Raw genomic sequence first — 14,227 nt, 5'->3', positions numbered from 1 at the left:
GGTGAGATGATGCCAAAGTTTTTATCTTCACATTTTCTCTCATTTTTGTCTACTTATATCTAATTATTTGCGACGGTTTGATCAGTCATGGCTGACGAATCTTTTTCTTTTTCTTCCTTTGTTCCTCAGGGGAAGTCATTTGTGAGCCTCCAAACAACAAGCTGGATAGGTTTACTGGAACATTATACTGGAAAGGCAATAAATATCCTCTGGATAATGAAAAAATGCTTCTGCGGGGCTGTGTACTCAGAAACACTGAGTGGTGCTTTGGAATGGTCATATTTGCTGGTAATAGTTGCTTTTTAATGGTTTTATTCTCCACATCCATTAGCTGCGTCTATATTTTTCTTCTTTGCCTCGATGGAAAGGTCACGGACAGTCTTATTAATATTCTTTCAACACTGACAGTTGTTTGCACATCTGCCCAACAGGCTCACAAACCAAACTGATGCAGAACTGTGGAAGGACGAAACTGAAAAGGACCAGTATCGACAAACTCATGAACACTCTGGTTTTGTGGGTAGGCTGATTTTTGTAACTCTGCTTTGCATTTTACGATGCTAGCATGGGCTGATGATTGTGGCTTAGTTGGCTATTTTATAGGCAGCCGTTCTAGTTGTAAATAAATTGCATAAATGATAAATTTCTCTTTAAAAGCTGGCAGTCCAGAGTTACATTCACTGGTTTTAAATGTCACATTTTGTGCCTTTTACTACAGATATGCTCATATAAGCATATAAAACATACCACTTTATTTGATGCATCTTTGGGAACAAAAATATGTACTCTTGTCTTTTTTTCAGATTTTCGCCTTCCTTATTTGTATGGGAGTTATTTTGGCAGTTGGACACACTATTTGGGAAACGTATGTCGGCACAAACTTCAGAGTGTTTTTGCCGTGGGACACGTTCCAGATTAGCGCTGTGTTCTCTGGATTCCTCACCTTCTGGTCCTACATCATCATCCTCAACACTGTTGTGCCCATCTCGCTGTATGTCAGGTAAGCACCTATGCAGTCGTCGTAAAAGTCATTTTCAAATTAAGCCCGTCACACTGACTAGGAAGTTGGTAAATAGTTGTATTGCTCAATAAAACTTCATCAGTGTGGAAGTCCTGCGACTTGGTCACAGTCACTTCATTAACTGGGACCGGAAGATGTACCACAGCCCGATGGGCACTGCAGCCCAAGCTCGCACCACCACCCTGAATGAGGAGCTGGGCCAAGTGGAGTTCATCTTCTCTGACAAGACAGGCACGCTCACCCAGAACATCATGGTCTTCAGCAAGTGCTCCATTAATGGACAGATGTATGGTATGGAGCTTTAGTACTACATCGGGTTAAAACACTGGGCTAATTAGCCTCTCAGTTAAATTGGGCTACTCTTCAACAAAAACTGCTGAACAGTTAAGCATGGGACCTAAATGTTTTTTGCTTTTTTTAGTTTGTTCACCCTAAAATGTTAAAATTGTTTGGTCAAATTTACTGTAGCAGACTTCGGGGGTAATGCTGGGAGCCAGGTCCAACTACAGAGGCAATTACTTCTTAATCTTTGACAAAATAATTAATGATAAAGCTCTCGATTGTTCGCCTTTCCCACCACATCTCCGACTTGTTCGGTGTTTATAACCCAGTTAGAGCTATCTCCCTTTAAGTGTTCCTAGAATCAGATCCAAGTGCACTGAGGCTGCTTTCGTTTACCGCGCTCCTGTTCTTTGGAACCAGCTACCTGCTGATCAGTGATCAATCACATCTGCGGCTACATTCAAAAACAGGCTCAAAGCCTTTTTTTCCACACAGGCCTTCAGTCAATAGCTGAGTGCTTGTGCTTTAACCCCTTAACGCCTATCATATTTGAAACATGGGTTTTTGAGACTTCTACATCATTAGTGAGTGAGATCTTCCCTCCCCTCCCTTGAAAAGAAATAGATTGCATGATATGTTTTTCAGCAATAAATAACAACATTTTTTAAAAACTTGAATTTTCTGGCAATTATTTCATGGTTCAGGCTTTAAGGAGTTAGGGGGAATTGTAAACCTGCAGAGGTTTTTATGTTTTTCTCTTCTTTGTTAAGCACACTGTGTTCACTTATAATCAAATGTGCTATATAAATAAAACTGCCATTGTTACTTTTATGTTTTTAGGTGATGTCTATGATGAATTTGACCAGAAGGTGGAAATTACTGAGGTGAGCAGATTGAAAAAAGCAGAAATTCTTTCTCTTTCTAGTGAAACAGATGTGACACAATCATTGTGCTGGTGCATTAATGTCTCAGAAAACAGCCTGCGTGGATTTTTCCTTCAACCCTCTCTGCGACAGAAGGTTCAAGTTTTACGACAGCAGCTTGGTTGAAGCCATCAAAATGGAGGATCCTGCAGTGCAGGAGTTTTTCAGGCTGCTGGCTTTGTGTCACACTGTCATGCCAGAGGAGAAGAGTGAAGGTAAACATACATGATCCAGAAACTGTAGCTGTAATAATTCAAATAACTCTGATTCACTGATGTGTTTATGTTCAAATGAAGGAAATTTGGTGTACCAGGCACAGTCACCTGATGAGGGAGCGCTGGTCACTGCGGCGCGAAACTTTGGGTTTGTCTTCCGGGCGCGAACCCCAGAAACCGTCACGCTGTGTGAGATGGGACGAACCGTCACCTACCAGCTTCTGGCCATACTGGACTTCAACAACGTGCGCAAGAGAATGAGTGTCATTGGTTAGGTCTTCACTTATAAAAGCAACACACAAGTAGTCATCATGAAACTCTGTGGACAATAATTACGAAATAGCAGCACGAGGCAACATGTCTGATTATTTTGTATCTACTGACAATTTAGTTGACAGCCAAATAATCCATGTTTTATTTTTCCTCTTGCTGTGCTTTGTCTTGTTTGATAGTGAGAAGCCCAGAAGGCCAGATTAAACTCTACTCCAAAGGCGCTGACACGATTATTTTCGAACGTCTGGATCCATCCTGTGAAAACCTCATGTACACTACCTCAGAACACCTTAGTGTAGGTGTTATCGCAGTGGATAACATAATGTCTCCTTTGTAAATAATTGCGCTGTGGATTGCAGATTTAATGATTTATTCTCTTAGTCAGATGTTTATTTTTCCATCGTTTTTCATGCAGGAATTTGCTGGGGAAGGGCTTCGAACATTAGCTCTGTCCTACAAAGACCTCGATGAAGATTATTTTAAAGTTTGGATGAAGAGGCTTCTCTTTGCCAGCACTGTAATAGAGAATCGCGAAGATCAGCTTGCTGTCCTTTACGACGAGATCGAACTGGGCATGAAGGTAAAATTGACATGCTTTTGTTTACACTCCTAAAGCAATCGATCGCATTTAGTCCTGCTGACTCACTGCTGACTTTGTTGAAGCTTCTAGGAGCCACGGCGATTGAAGACAAACTTCAGGAGGGAGTTCCAGAGACCATCGCCTGCCTAAATCTAGCTGACATTAAAATCTGGGTCCTTACAGGAGATAAACTAGGTACCTGTGAATGATGACTTTAATATTGGCTGGATTGTCTGTGGAAAGATACACGACTGTAAACTGTTTAATTTCATTAGAGACAGCAATGAACATTGGCTACTCCTGCAACATGCTGCGAGATGACATGAATGAGGTGTTTGTTATCTCCGGCCACACCCTGCAGGATGTGCAGCAGCAGCTCAGGTGACACATTTTTTGCATTTAATTCACATTCAGGGTGGTATTCTTTGAATATTAAATGTCCCATTTATAGAAAGTCTGTGGATTTAAAATGCTAAAAAGCCTTCTTGAAGAGAATTCTGGTGTGATTCACTTTTACTGCCTTGCATCTATCCTCAGGAGCGCCAAAGAGCACATCCTCGGCCTGAGTTGCGTGAGCAGTGCAGGACATGTTGAGAAGACGGATGCGTTTGCAGACGATTCTGTGTTTGAAGAAGCTATAATTGCAGAGTATGCCTTAGTTATCAATGGACACAGTCTGGTAAGATAACAATGAAAAGTGGTTTCACGGAGACTGCCTTTAATTAAATGCTCATTTTTACTTCTGCACTTGTTTTTGTTTTGTTACTGATGCCCGTTGGTTTCACACTGTTTGCTAAATGGCTCCGATGTTCTTTGATGAGTCTGCTGCGTCTGTGCCTGCTGCCAACTGAACAAAGTCTACAATAAGCTCTGCCCTCGGCTCTATTACAGCATTTTATTAACATCATTTTGCACGCGAGCTGCTCTCTTGGTGTGCCCAGGGCAGAGTGCGTGATGCACACAGGGATGTTGCTTAGTGTCCCCTCCGCAGGGGGTTGATGTTACACCGCGGTAATGATAGATTTAATAGGTGTGGTGTGGGTACTCTGCCCTTCAGGCTCACGCTCTGGAGCCCCAGCTGGAGCACATCCTGTTGGATTTGGCCTGTCTATGTAAAACGGTGATCTGCTGCCGCGTCACGCCGATGCAGAAAGCTCAGGTGGTGGAGCTGGTGAAGAGGCACAAGAGAGCTGTCACCTTGGCCATAGGAGACGGAGCCAATGATGTCAGCATGATCAAGAGTAAGTTTCAGATCATCCACGTGTGGCGTGCATGTAGTATGTATTACTATTACAAAGTGAAGTATAACATTTACAAGTAAACACTTGAAAAGAAATATCAGGAATTCTCAAGAAAATATCACAAACTGATGTGGATGCACACTCTTCTGCATCCAAGGACTCCGTTCACGTGTGTGTAGAGGGAATTTTCAGCCTTGCCAGAGGTGACAAATTAAAGGAAAAACCTGAGGGGAGCTGGAAATTCTGTTATGCTTCGAAGGGAAATTTTGCTGGCATGGTTAAAGATCACAGGGAGCACTCTCTTGCAGGATGAGAATGCCCACATCCACAGGGCACAAGGATCAATGAAAGATTTTTATAAACTTTTTGAATCATATTATATGAATTAAGCAGTCAAACTGCTGAGTACTTACTCAGTTTGTTCATATTTTCTGCTTAACAGATTTTTTTGGGGTATACGATACAATAGTGAAATTACCTCCCTTACCCCAACACCTTACAACCAGCCACACACTGCGTAAGAGGCTGGTTGTAAAAACATTTCTTCATTTATAAAAAAAAACTCAGTCCAGACTGTTATTTAATGATGTTTGTGAATATATTTCCAGAATCTTGTCAGCTGTTTGTAATGACAAATATTTCAGTTATGAAGGGCATTGCTTCACACACTGTGTGTCTTACTCAGCTGCTCACATCGGTGTTGGGATCAGCGGACAGGAGGGGATGCAGGCTGTTCTGGCCTCAGATTACTCCTTTGCCCAGTTCCGGTACCTGCAGAGGCTCTTGTTGGTTCACGGACGCTGGTCTTACTTCCGCATGTGTAATTTTCTGGGATATTTCTTCTACAAGAACTTCGCCTTCACCCTGGTGCACTTCTGGTACGGTTTCTTCTGCGGCTTCTCAGCTCAGGTAAGAAAACTGTAATGAAGCCTTCAAGCATATTTGAAGCTTTTTTTATGTTTGTGTTAAATCAATTATGCATGCCAACTGTCAGGTCTGGTTTTGTGGTGAGGTCACGGAGGCTGACCTCAGGACCACTGGAGTAAATGTGTCTCCTTCTGACTCTGTAGAAGCCACAAGGCCTGTCAGGAGTGTCTTTTATCTAATTTAGGAACAGACCTAGTCCATTTTGTTCCTAATAGACTAAAGTTGAAGGAGATGTGTTCACTTTGTCTGGAAGGAAGAGTGGTGAGCCGAAGAAATAATCTAAGTGTTCCCTGCTGGGGGACAGTCTTCACAACCGGGGACAATACAGTCTGTCAAACCTTCTCCTGGTACACCAGCACAGACAGGCTTACCTGTGTAGAGTTTTCAAAAGTAGAAGAGGCAGAGCCTTCAGCTATCAGGCACAACTATGCACTTTGTCAGGCAGACACCCTCTCTGCTTTTAAGGTTTCTTTTAAAACTTTTACATAGCTCTTAAAATTAGGGATGTTTCAGGTGATCCTGTAGTCATGAATGTATAGGCTCAGACTGCTACTGTACTTGATTCAGACTGCCTTTGTTTAGAATAAAAAGTGAATGTTATGTACTTTTATACTTATTGTACCATAGACTCTAAATAAGGTGAAACCAGTGAGCTATTCCATGTCACTGACTTTCATCCATGTTCTTCCAGCTTGTGTTCAGTCTTGTTTTCCTTGATGCATCTGTCCTCCTCTCTGCTCTGATCTTCCCTTTGTTCTCTCCGATATTGAGCTGAAAGAAATTTTCATGCACGAGACCTCTCGCTCTTCTGAATGTTTGTGCTGTATGGTTGGAAAAAACCCTGCTCTAACAAAATGTCCACTTTCCATAGACTGTGTATGACCAGTGGTTCATCACCCTCTTCAACATTGTCTATACATCGCTGCCAGTACTAGCGATGGGACTTTTTGATCAGGTGATAATAGCTCTTGTACAAAGTTAAAGCATACTTAAGTTTTATTTCAATGTGGCTATGCATATTTTAAAAATTTGCACAAAAATCGAACTTTTTCTTATTTCAGTAATCTCTCTCTAATGGTAAGCTCCAGAGCCGTTTCATAGTTTAATTTTGTTTCTTCTTTTCAAGATACTGTCAAGTCATTCAGGTGAATATTTTATTACTGTTGACCTCTTTCACTGTGTCATGATTGATAAACCCATCAGACGTACCTAAAAGTCTAACCCTACAGTAGGTTGTAGCTTAAATTTAACCCATGCGATTAGCGTTCCTAATCCCAATTTACAGTGGCTTGCAAAAGTATTCGGCCCCCTTGAACTTTCCCACATTTTATCACATTACAGCCACAAACATGAATCAATATATTGGAATTCCACCTGAAAGACCAATACAAAGTGGTGTACACGTGAGAAGTGGAACAAAAATCATACATGATTCCAAACATTTTTTACAAATAAATAACTGCAAAGTGGGGTGTGCGTAATTATTCAGCCCCCTTTGGTCTGAGTTCAGTCAGTTACCCATAGACATTGCCTGATGAGTGCTAATGACTAAACAGAGTGCACCTGTGTGTAATCTAATGTCAGTACAAATACAGCTGGTCTGTGACGGCCTCAGAGGTTGTCTAAGAGAATATTGGGAGCAACAACACCATGAAGTCCAAAGAACACACCAGACAGGTCAGGGATAAAGTTATTGAGAAATTTAAAGCAGGCTTAGACTACAAAAAGATTTCCCAAGCATTGAACATCCCACGGAGCGCTGTTCAAGCGATCATTCAGAAATGGAAGGAGTATGGCACAACTGTAAACCTACCAAGACAAGGCCGTCCACCTAAACTCACAGGCCAAACAAGAAGAGCGCTGATCAGAAATGCAGCCAAGAGGCCCATGGTGACTCTGGACGAGCTGCAGAGATCTACAGCTCAGGTGGGGGAATCTGTCCACAGGACAACTATTAGTCGTGCACTGCACAAAGTTGGCCTTTATGGAAGAGTGGCAAGAAGAAAGCCATTGTTAACAGAAAACCATAAGAAGTCCCGTTTGCAGTTTGCCACAAGCCATGTGGGGGACACAGCGAACATGTGGAAGAAAGTGCTCTGGTCAGATGAGACCAAAATGCAAAACGCTATGTGTGGTGGAAAACTAACACTGCACATCACTCTGAACGCCATCCCCACTGTCAAATATGGTGGTGGCAGCATCATGCTCTGGTGGTGCTTATCTTCAGCAGGGACAGGGAAGCTGGTCAGAGTTGATGGGAAGATGGATGAAGCCAAATACAGGGCAATCTTGGAAGAAAACCTCTTGGAGTCTGCAAAAGACTTGAGACTGGGGTGGAGGTTCACCTTCTAGCAGGACAACAACCCTAAACATAAAGCCAGGGCAACAATGGGATGGTTTAAAACAAAACATATCCATGTGTTAGGATGGCCCAGTCAAAGTCCAGATCTAAATCCAATCGAGAATCTGTGGCAAGATCTGAAAACTGCTGTCCATCTAATCTGACTGAGCTGGAGCTGTTTTGCAAAGAAGAATGGGCAAAGATTTCAGTCTGTAGATGTGCAAAGCTGGTAGAGACATACCCTAAAAGACTGGCAGCTGTAATCGCAGCAAAAGGTGGTTCTACAAAGTATTGACTCAGGGGGCTGAATAATTACGCACACCCCACTTTTCAGTTATTTATTTGTAAAAAATGTTTGGAATCATGTGTGATTTTCGTTCCACTTCTCACGTGTGCACCACTTTGTATTGGTCATTCACGTGGAATTCCAATAAATTGATTCCTGTTTGTGGCTGTAATGTGACAAAATGTGGAATACTTTTGCAAGCCACTGTATACTTTACACTCATCCGCTTTAACTGACCATTTGTCATAAAACTGCTGCAGAACATTTCCCCCATTATCCTCCCATCATTTATTTCTTATTAAAATAAACAAAAGAGTCTATAATATCATACTCATGCTTTGTTTGTTTTCTAAAGGACGTCAATGACCAGAACAGCCTTCGCTACCCAAGTCTGTACAAACCCGGCCAGCAAAACCTTCTCTTCAACAAGCGTCAGTTTTTCCTGTGCACCCTGCAGGGGGTTGCCACGTCATTCCTGCTTTTCTTCATTCCCTACGGGGCTTTCCCTCTCATGGTGAAAGAAGACGGCTCCTCCTTTTCAGACCAACAGGCGTTCGCCGTCACCATAGCAACATCCTTGGTCATTGTTGTAAGTGTTCAGGTGAGACTGTAAATATCACAAAATACTGCCAAAACAGGACTGCTAAATGAAAAGAGGGTCTTATTTTTATTATTATGGTTTGATGTACGTCTGCTCCAAGATCGGACTCGACACGCACTACTGGACTGCCGTCAATCACCTCTTCATATGGGGGAGCCTGATGGTGTACTTTGCCATATTATTTGCAATGCAGAGCGACGGCTTATTTGGCATTTTTCCGAGCAGCTTCCCATTTATCGGTGAGTCTGGTTCAGTGTGGCCCGCGCAAGAAAATTACGTTGATACGAGAAAATTGCATTTCCTTTTATTCCTCCTCAGGCACGGCTCGTAACTGTCTGTCAGAGAAGAGTGTGTGGTTGGTTGTTCTGCTCACCACTGTGGTGTGTGTTATGCCTGGCTTAGTCGTCAAGTTCCTCAGAGTGGATCTTTTCCCGACGTTGACAGACAAGGTACAGCAACTGCAAGTTACTCAAAATACTTTATTGAGACATTGTAGATAGTTTACAAAAAAAAGGTTAACGCAAGAGAAGTTTGTCAGAAAAAGACCCCAGATTTGATCAAATTTGCCACCATGATTCTGGATGGAGCAGTGGATCTTTTTAAGACTAAGACACAACATGAGATCAGCAAGCCACTGAACATGGGTGGGCGGGGCAGCAGCCTTCCACCTTACCAAAATGGCACGTCTAACCGAGAGGCAACCAGAGGACAGCAAATGATGTTTTGCCCCGATAACATACTTATCATCCTCCCCCACTGTAGCAAAGAGAGCAAATAGGGGGTTAAGAGCCCGTTTCAGGTCAGTAGCCTTGTTCAGAGTACAAAAAACTCCTCCCGAAAATGTGCGAAGGCAGGGCAGGTCCAAAACATGTGGGTGTGATTGGCATCATCAGACCCACACCTATTACAGCGAGGGTCTAAGCCAGGATGAATCTTAGATAATTTGGATTTAGATAAATGGGCCCTATGAACTACTTTAAATTTTAATAGGGAGTGGTGAACGCAGAGTGGTGTGGAATTTACCAAATGTCATCTGACATAGATATACCCAACTCTTCTCCCCATGTGGATTTAAGGCCTTCAGAGGGAGCTGAAGTTACAGCAACTGCAAGTTTGAGCAAGACAATGAACACTTGGTGGAAGTAACTATGTCAGTATAGTAAAGTATGAAGCTTCATACTTCAACTAAATTTAATAGGCAAATAGTACTTCACTATATTTATCTGACAGCAGTAGTTAATAGTAACTCTCCGGATTAAGATTTTTTACAAAAAACCCCAAAACAAGCCTACTGACAATTATCCGGTTGTTCATAAAAAGTAATAACTAAGGGAAATTCCAAATAATAAATAGAAATCAGTGAAGCATATCCTCCCTATATCCTCTCTAGACTCCTTAAATTAATCTGTAAACCAGCCTCTACGACTAAAACAAGTAGACTTAAGAATCAAACCAACTGCAGCAGTAAAATGCTGTTTACAGTATTGGTAACCTTATACTTATCATATGAGTTTCTGCAGAATTAGCACTTTTACATACAATATATTGTCAAAAATATTTACTCACCGAACTAAATCATTGAATTCAAGAGTGCAATCACTTCCACGGCCACAGGTGTATAAAATCAAGCGCCTAGGCATGCAGACTGCTTCTACAAATATTTGGGAAAGAATGGGTCGCCCTCAGGAGCTCAGTCAAGTCCAACATGGTACTGTGATAGGTCCAATCATTAAATTTTGCCGCTATTAAACATTACACAGTACCTTCATCTGTTAGTTCTAACAAAGTTAATGTTATAATGTTATACATGTTATATAATTTTATAACAAAGTGGAAGTGATGGAAACAGCAACTCAGCCACAAAGAGCTAGGCCACGTAAAACGGAGCAGGGTCAGCGGATGCAGAGGCACATACTGCGCAGATGTCACCAACTTTCTGCAGAATCAATCGCTACAGACCTCCAAGCTTCATGTTGCCTTCAGATTTGCTTAAGGACAGTTTTTAGACCCTTGCGAAAGGCAGTGGTGTAACACACACTGGGGTGATGCTTGATGCTGTTGCCAGGAGAACAGCACTTATCTGAGGGTATAAATTTAAGTATAAAGTTTGGTGTTGGGTTTTCTGGTGTTGGGCTCAGCCCTTTAGTTCCAGTTAAAGGAACTCTTAATGCTTCAGCACACAAAGACATTTTGGGCAATTTCACGCTCCCAACTTTGTGGGAACCGTTTGGAGACGGCCCCTTCCTGTTACAACATGACTGCATGCCAGTGCACAAAGCAGTTTTATAAAGACATGGATGATCCAGTTTGGTGTGGAATAACTTGACTGGCCTGCACCTCCACCTGACATAACATGTTTGGGATGAATTAGAGTGGAGACTGTGAGCCAAGCTTTCTTCTCAAACATCAATGTCTGACCTTACAAATGTGCATCTGGAAGAATGGCCAAAGATTCCCATAAACATCGCTAAACCTTGTGGACAGTCTTCCCAGATAGTTCAAGCTGTTATAGCTGAGAAGGGTGAAGTGACATCATATTAATCCCTCCTTTTGGCAATATAGTGTATACTTTGGTAATAAATATTTTGTACGTTCTAAATTAGATTTAGGTCTTTGCTTTATACATTGGGGACTTTTTATATTTAATACACGTGTTGTGTATTTACACACTTTTCCATGATGTATTTCCGCAGGTTCGTCGTCTCCAACAGTCCAGGAAGAAACAAGGACCTCAGGAACAGAACCTGAGGCGAGTACGCAGGACAAGCTCCCGCCGCTCTGCCTACGCCTTCTCCCACCAACAAGGCTTCGGCGAGCTGATTACCTCAGGCAAAAACATGAGGAGGAGCACAGTCTCTTCACTTTGCTCCCCTGAAAGAACAGCACAAAGCCACAGCTCCTGCTGGATAGAAAGCATGTTAAAGAGGAAAAATGAAGTTTCCTGTGCCTCACCTGAAAGTGAAGGTGGAGCACCAGAAAGCAGCAACAGTGCAATACAGACTTGAAGCAAAAAAAGCACGGAGACTGAACTCGACGTTTAAGACGCTGCATAGAGTAAAGGGTACCGTATGCATGGATCCTGCAGACCAAGCACAATTTTGGGTGAATCTTTGCTCAAATCAGCTACACAAATGTACCTCAGTTATTTTTGTTTTTTAAAGTGTGAGTTGTGCGAACACTGAATGTTATAAATGCCAGCCAAAACATAATTAAACGAAGGAACCACTCCCAAACGAACAAAGAAACTGGCAAACTCTCACTCTGACACTCATGACAATATTTGCATGAATTGCGAAAGTTAAAGAAACATTTATAGTTGCTCAGAAATAACCCGGTTTGACCTCAGTTTTGTACCATTATAATGGCATGTCCTCTTCTGATTAATAAAGACCTTTCAGTACTTTTAGCTGTTACCAAACAAACCTTTGTGCAATAAAAACAAACCCAGTTCCCCAAAAAGTCAGAACGATGTATAAAATGTAAACAACGGCAGAATGGCAATCACTTGCAAATCTCACACGCCCATAGTGTATTCACAATACACCACAGAAAACTTATCAGATGTTTAAACTCAGGAAACATTTGAAGAAAAACATTTGATTTTCAATTTGATGCCATCAACACATCTCAAAAAAGCTGGGACATGGCCATCTTTATCACAATGTAGCATCTGTCCTTAAACATCTGGGAACTGACCAGCTGCTGAACTTTTGGGATATTGTCCCACTCTAGTTTAATATATCCCAGAGGAGATGGCAGCGTTTCTAGATCGTGTTCACATTTATCGATGGCACAGTGAACTGTGTTCTCACACAATGATTTCTGAAACTGTGCAGTGATTTCTGTGGCAGAATTTTTGGCCTCACCCCCTGCGCACAGAGATTTCTCCAGATTCTCTGGAACTTTTAATGATATTATGTACTGTAGATGATGAGACATTCAAAGTCTTTGCGATATTACATCAAGGAACATTATCCTGAAAATTTTCCACAATTTGTATACAGTTTTTTTCATATCCAATCATCTTATTCAACCTAATTAGCCACACTTTTGTTGCCCCAACTTTTCTGAAATATGTTGCTGTCATCAAATTGAAACAATGTTTTTCATCAAACAGTAAAATGTCTCAGTTTAATCATTTGACATGCTTTCTAGGTTTTATCGTGTGGGTTTGTGAGATTCGCAGATCATCGCATTCTGTTTTTATTTACATCTTACACAATGCCCCAACTCTTTTAGGGCTGGGCTTGTAAATTACAAAAGGGAAGATCGCCCTGGCCACAAGTACAAAAAGCATCATCTTTAAAAACTATGCACTGAAACACACTTTCGTCTTAACATACATCCAATACTTAAAAAATAAGTATTGTAAATGCTGAACTAATGCTGCTGAATAGGATGATAAGCACAATAAATTACAGATTTTAAACTTTTAATATATTTTACAGTTTGTGGCATATAGCATGCCACAATGACACTGCTCTGAGATCCATTGCCCTGTGCTGTGCCTTTAATAATTTCTGTTAAAGACGGTTCTTTTCTATTTAATATTTCATCTCTGATTTGGCCTGAGTATATTTAAGGACAAAGTAAAACTGAAATGCATGGCTTGAGTAAGACATATGGAAATAAGGGAGGTTTGATCATACGTCAAAGAAACATCGAATAAGTGGAGAAGTTTTAAATGTAAAAAATTACTTAAACCATCGGTTTTTTGAAGTAGTTCATAAAAGAGATGCAAACACAGGCCAGGTAAAATATGATATAATAAAGGCGTTTGAGCATTTTGCCATTGATGGATTCATAAGGAAAGAATGAGATATACCCCTAGCTGAAAACCCTCACATAGTGTTCTTCTTCTTTCGACTGCTTTCATTAGGGGTCACCACAGATTATCTGCCTCCATCTCAGCCTATCCTTAATATCTTCCTCTGTCACACCAACCCCCCTGCATGTCCTCCTCCACCACATCCATGAACCTGCTTCCTCGTTTCCTCCTGCCTGGCAGCTTCATATTATAAAATAACCACTCTCTCCTCCACATCTCCAAACCATCTCTTGCCCCGCTCACAAACTTATTTGGATTTGCATTTTAACCATTTACTTGATTCATACTTAATTTTTTATTATCATTTTACACGAATAACATGTAAAAGGGGCCACTTTTATGTCCTACGAAACACCCCCCCCCCATTTCTTTTGCATATGATATATGATGCATAGACCTCTAAGCCTCCAACAATCTCTGCTCTTTTGTGAAGTAAAAAATGTTACTGTGCAGAAGTTAACATCCAGCATTTGAGCCTTTTGAATGTCTTTAATACACTTACAACCCCAACAGTCTGCGTTTCCATTGATGCACATGGAGAGAGGGTTTTGTTTGCCTTTTAATGTTAGTGTCTGAAAATTTAATATAGATGAATTTTATACAGCACAAGTTTGTTTTGGTTGTTGTTGTTGTTCTCACATTTGCTTTCTTTTTGTTTATGAGAAAAATGTGCAGACAGACAATGACTTCTCAACAAAATCTTACATTA

At 41.3% G+C, this 14,227-nt stretch overlaps 1 protein-coding gene and 1 pseudogene across 2 annotated transcripts; both read left to right on the top strand.

Moving 5' to 3' along the window:
* LOC113024956 (aromatase-like) overlaps nt 1–169 on the top strand; it is a 5,070-nt pseudogene extending 4,901 nt beyond the window's left edge.
* Nucleotides 156–14,124, top strand: atp8b4 (ATPase phospholipid transporting 8B4). 2 transcript variants are annotated; one of them, XM_026175600.1, is made up of 19 exons: nt 156–288; nt 432–520; nt 804–1,000; nt 1,104–1,312; nt 2,144–2,187; nt 2,276–2,441; nt 2,523–2,711; nt 2,894–3,009; nt 3,130–3,294; nt 3,378–3,489; nt 3,570–3,675; nt 3,832–3,973; nt 4,352–4,535; nt 5,221–5,444; nt 6,334–6,417; nt 8,445–8,678; nt 8,791–8,929; nt 9,009–9,139; nt 11,384–14,124. In XM_026175600.1, exons 1-19 carry the CDS (start codon nt 225–227, stop codon nt 11,693–11,695), a joined length of 2,907 nt encoding a protein of 968 aa, XP_026031385.1. In that variant the 5' UTR covers nt 156–224; the 3' UTR covers nt 11,696–14,124. The 2 variants fall into 2 exon arrangements, with proteins under 2 accessions (XP_026031385.1, XP_026031386.1); XM_026175601.1 differs by lacking the exons at nt 156–288; nt 432–520; nt 804–1,000; ... (2 more) ...; nt 2,276–2,441; nt 2,523–2,711 and having other exon boundaries at nt 2,718–3,009; nt 8,445–8,690.
* The last annotated feature ends 103 nt before the right edge of the window (nt 14,125–14,227 follow it).

This window comes from Astatotilapia calliptera, chromosome 7 (assembly GCF_900246225.1).
Source record: "Astatotilapia calliptera chromosome 7, fAstCal1.2, whole genome shotgun sequence".
In the NCBI taxonomy this organism is placed as follows: Eukaryota; Metazoa; Chordata; class Actinopteri; order Cichliformes; family Cichlidae; genus Astatotilapia; species Astatotilapia calliptera.
Note: the sequence above shows the minus strand (reverse complement) of the source record. Positions and strands in the feature narration are given on the sequence as shown.

Bases quoted from the DNA above. Each gene is read 5' to 3' on its own strand.
- atp8b4 (XM_026175600.1), top strand. From the start codon at position 225: ATGCTTCTGCGGGGCTGTGTACTCAGAAACACTGAGTGGTGCTTTGGA. The intron at 2,442-2,522 runs GTAAACATACAT...GTTCAAATGAAG, and splicing joins GCCAGAGGAGAAGAGTGAAG to GAAATTTGGTGTACCAGGCA. The intron at 3,974-4,351 runs GTAAGATAACAA...TCTGCCCTTCAG, and splicing joins TTATCAATGGACACAGTCTG to GCTCACGCTCTGGAGCCCCA.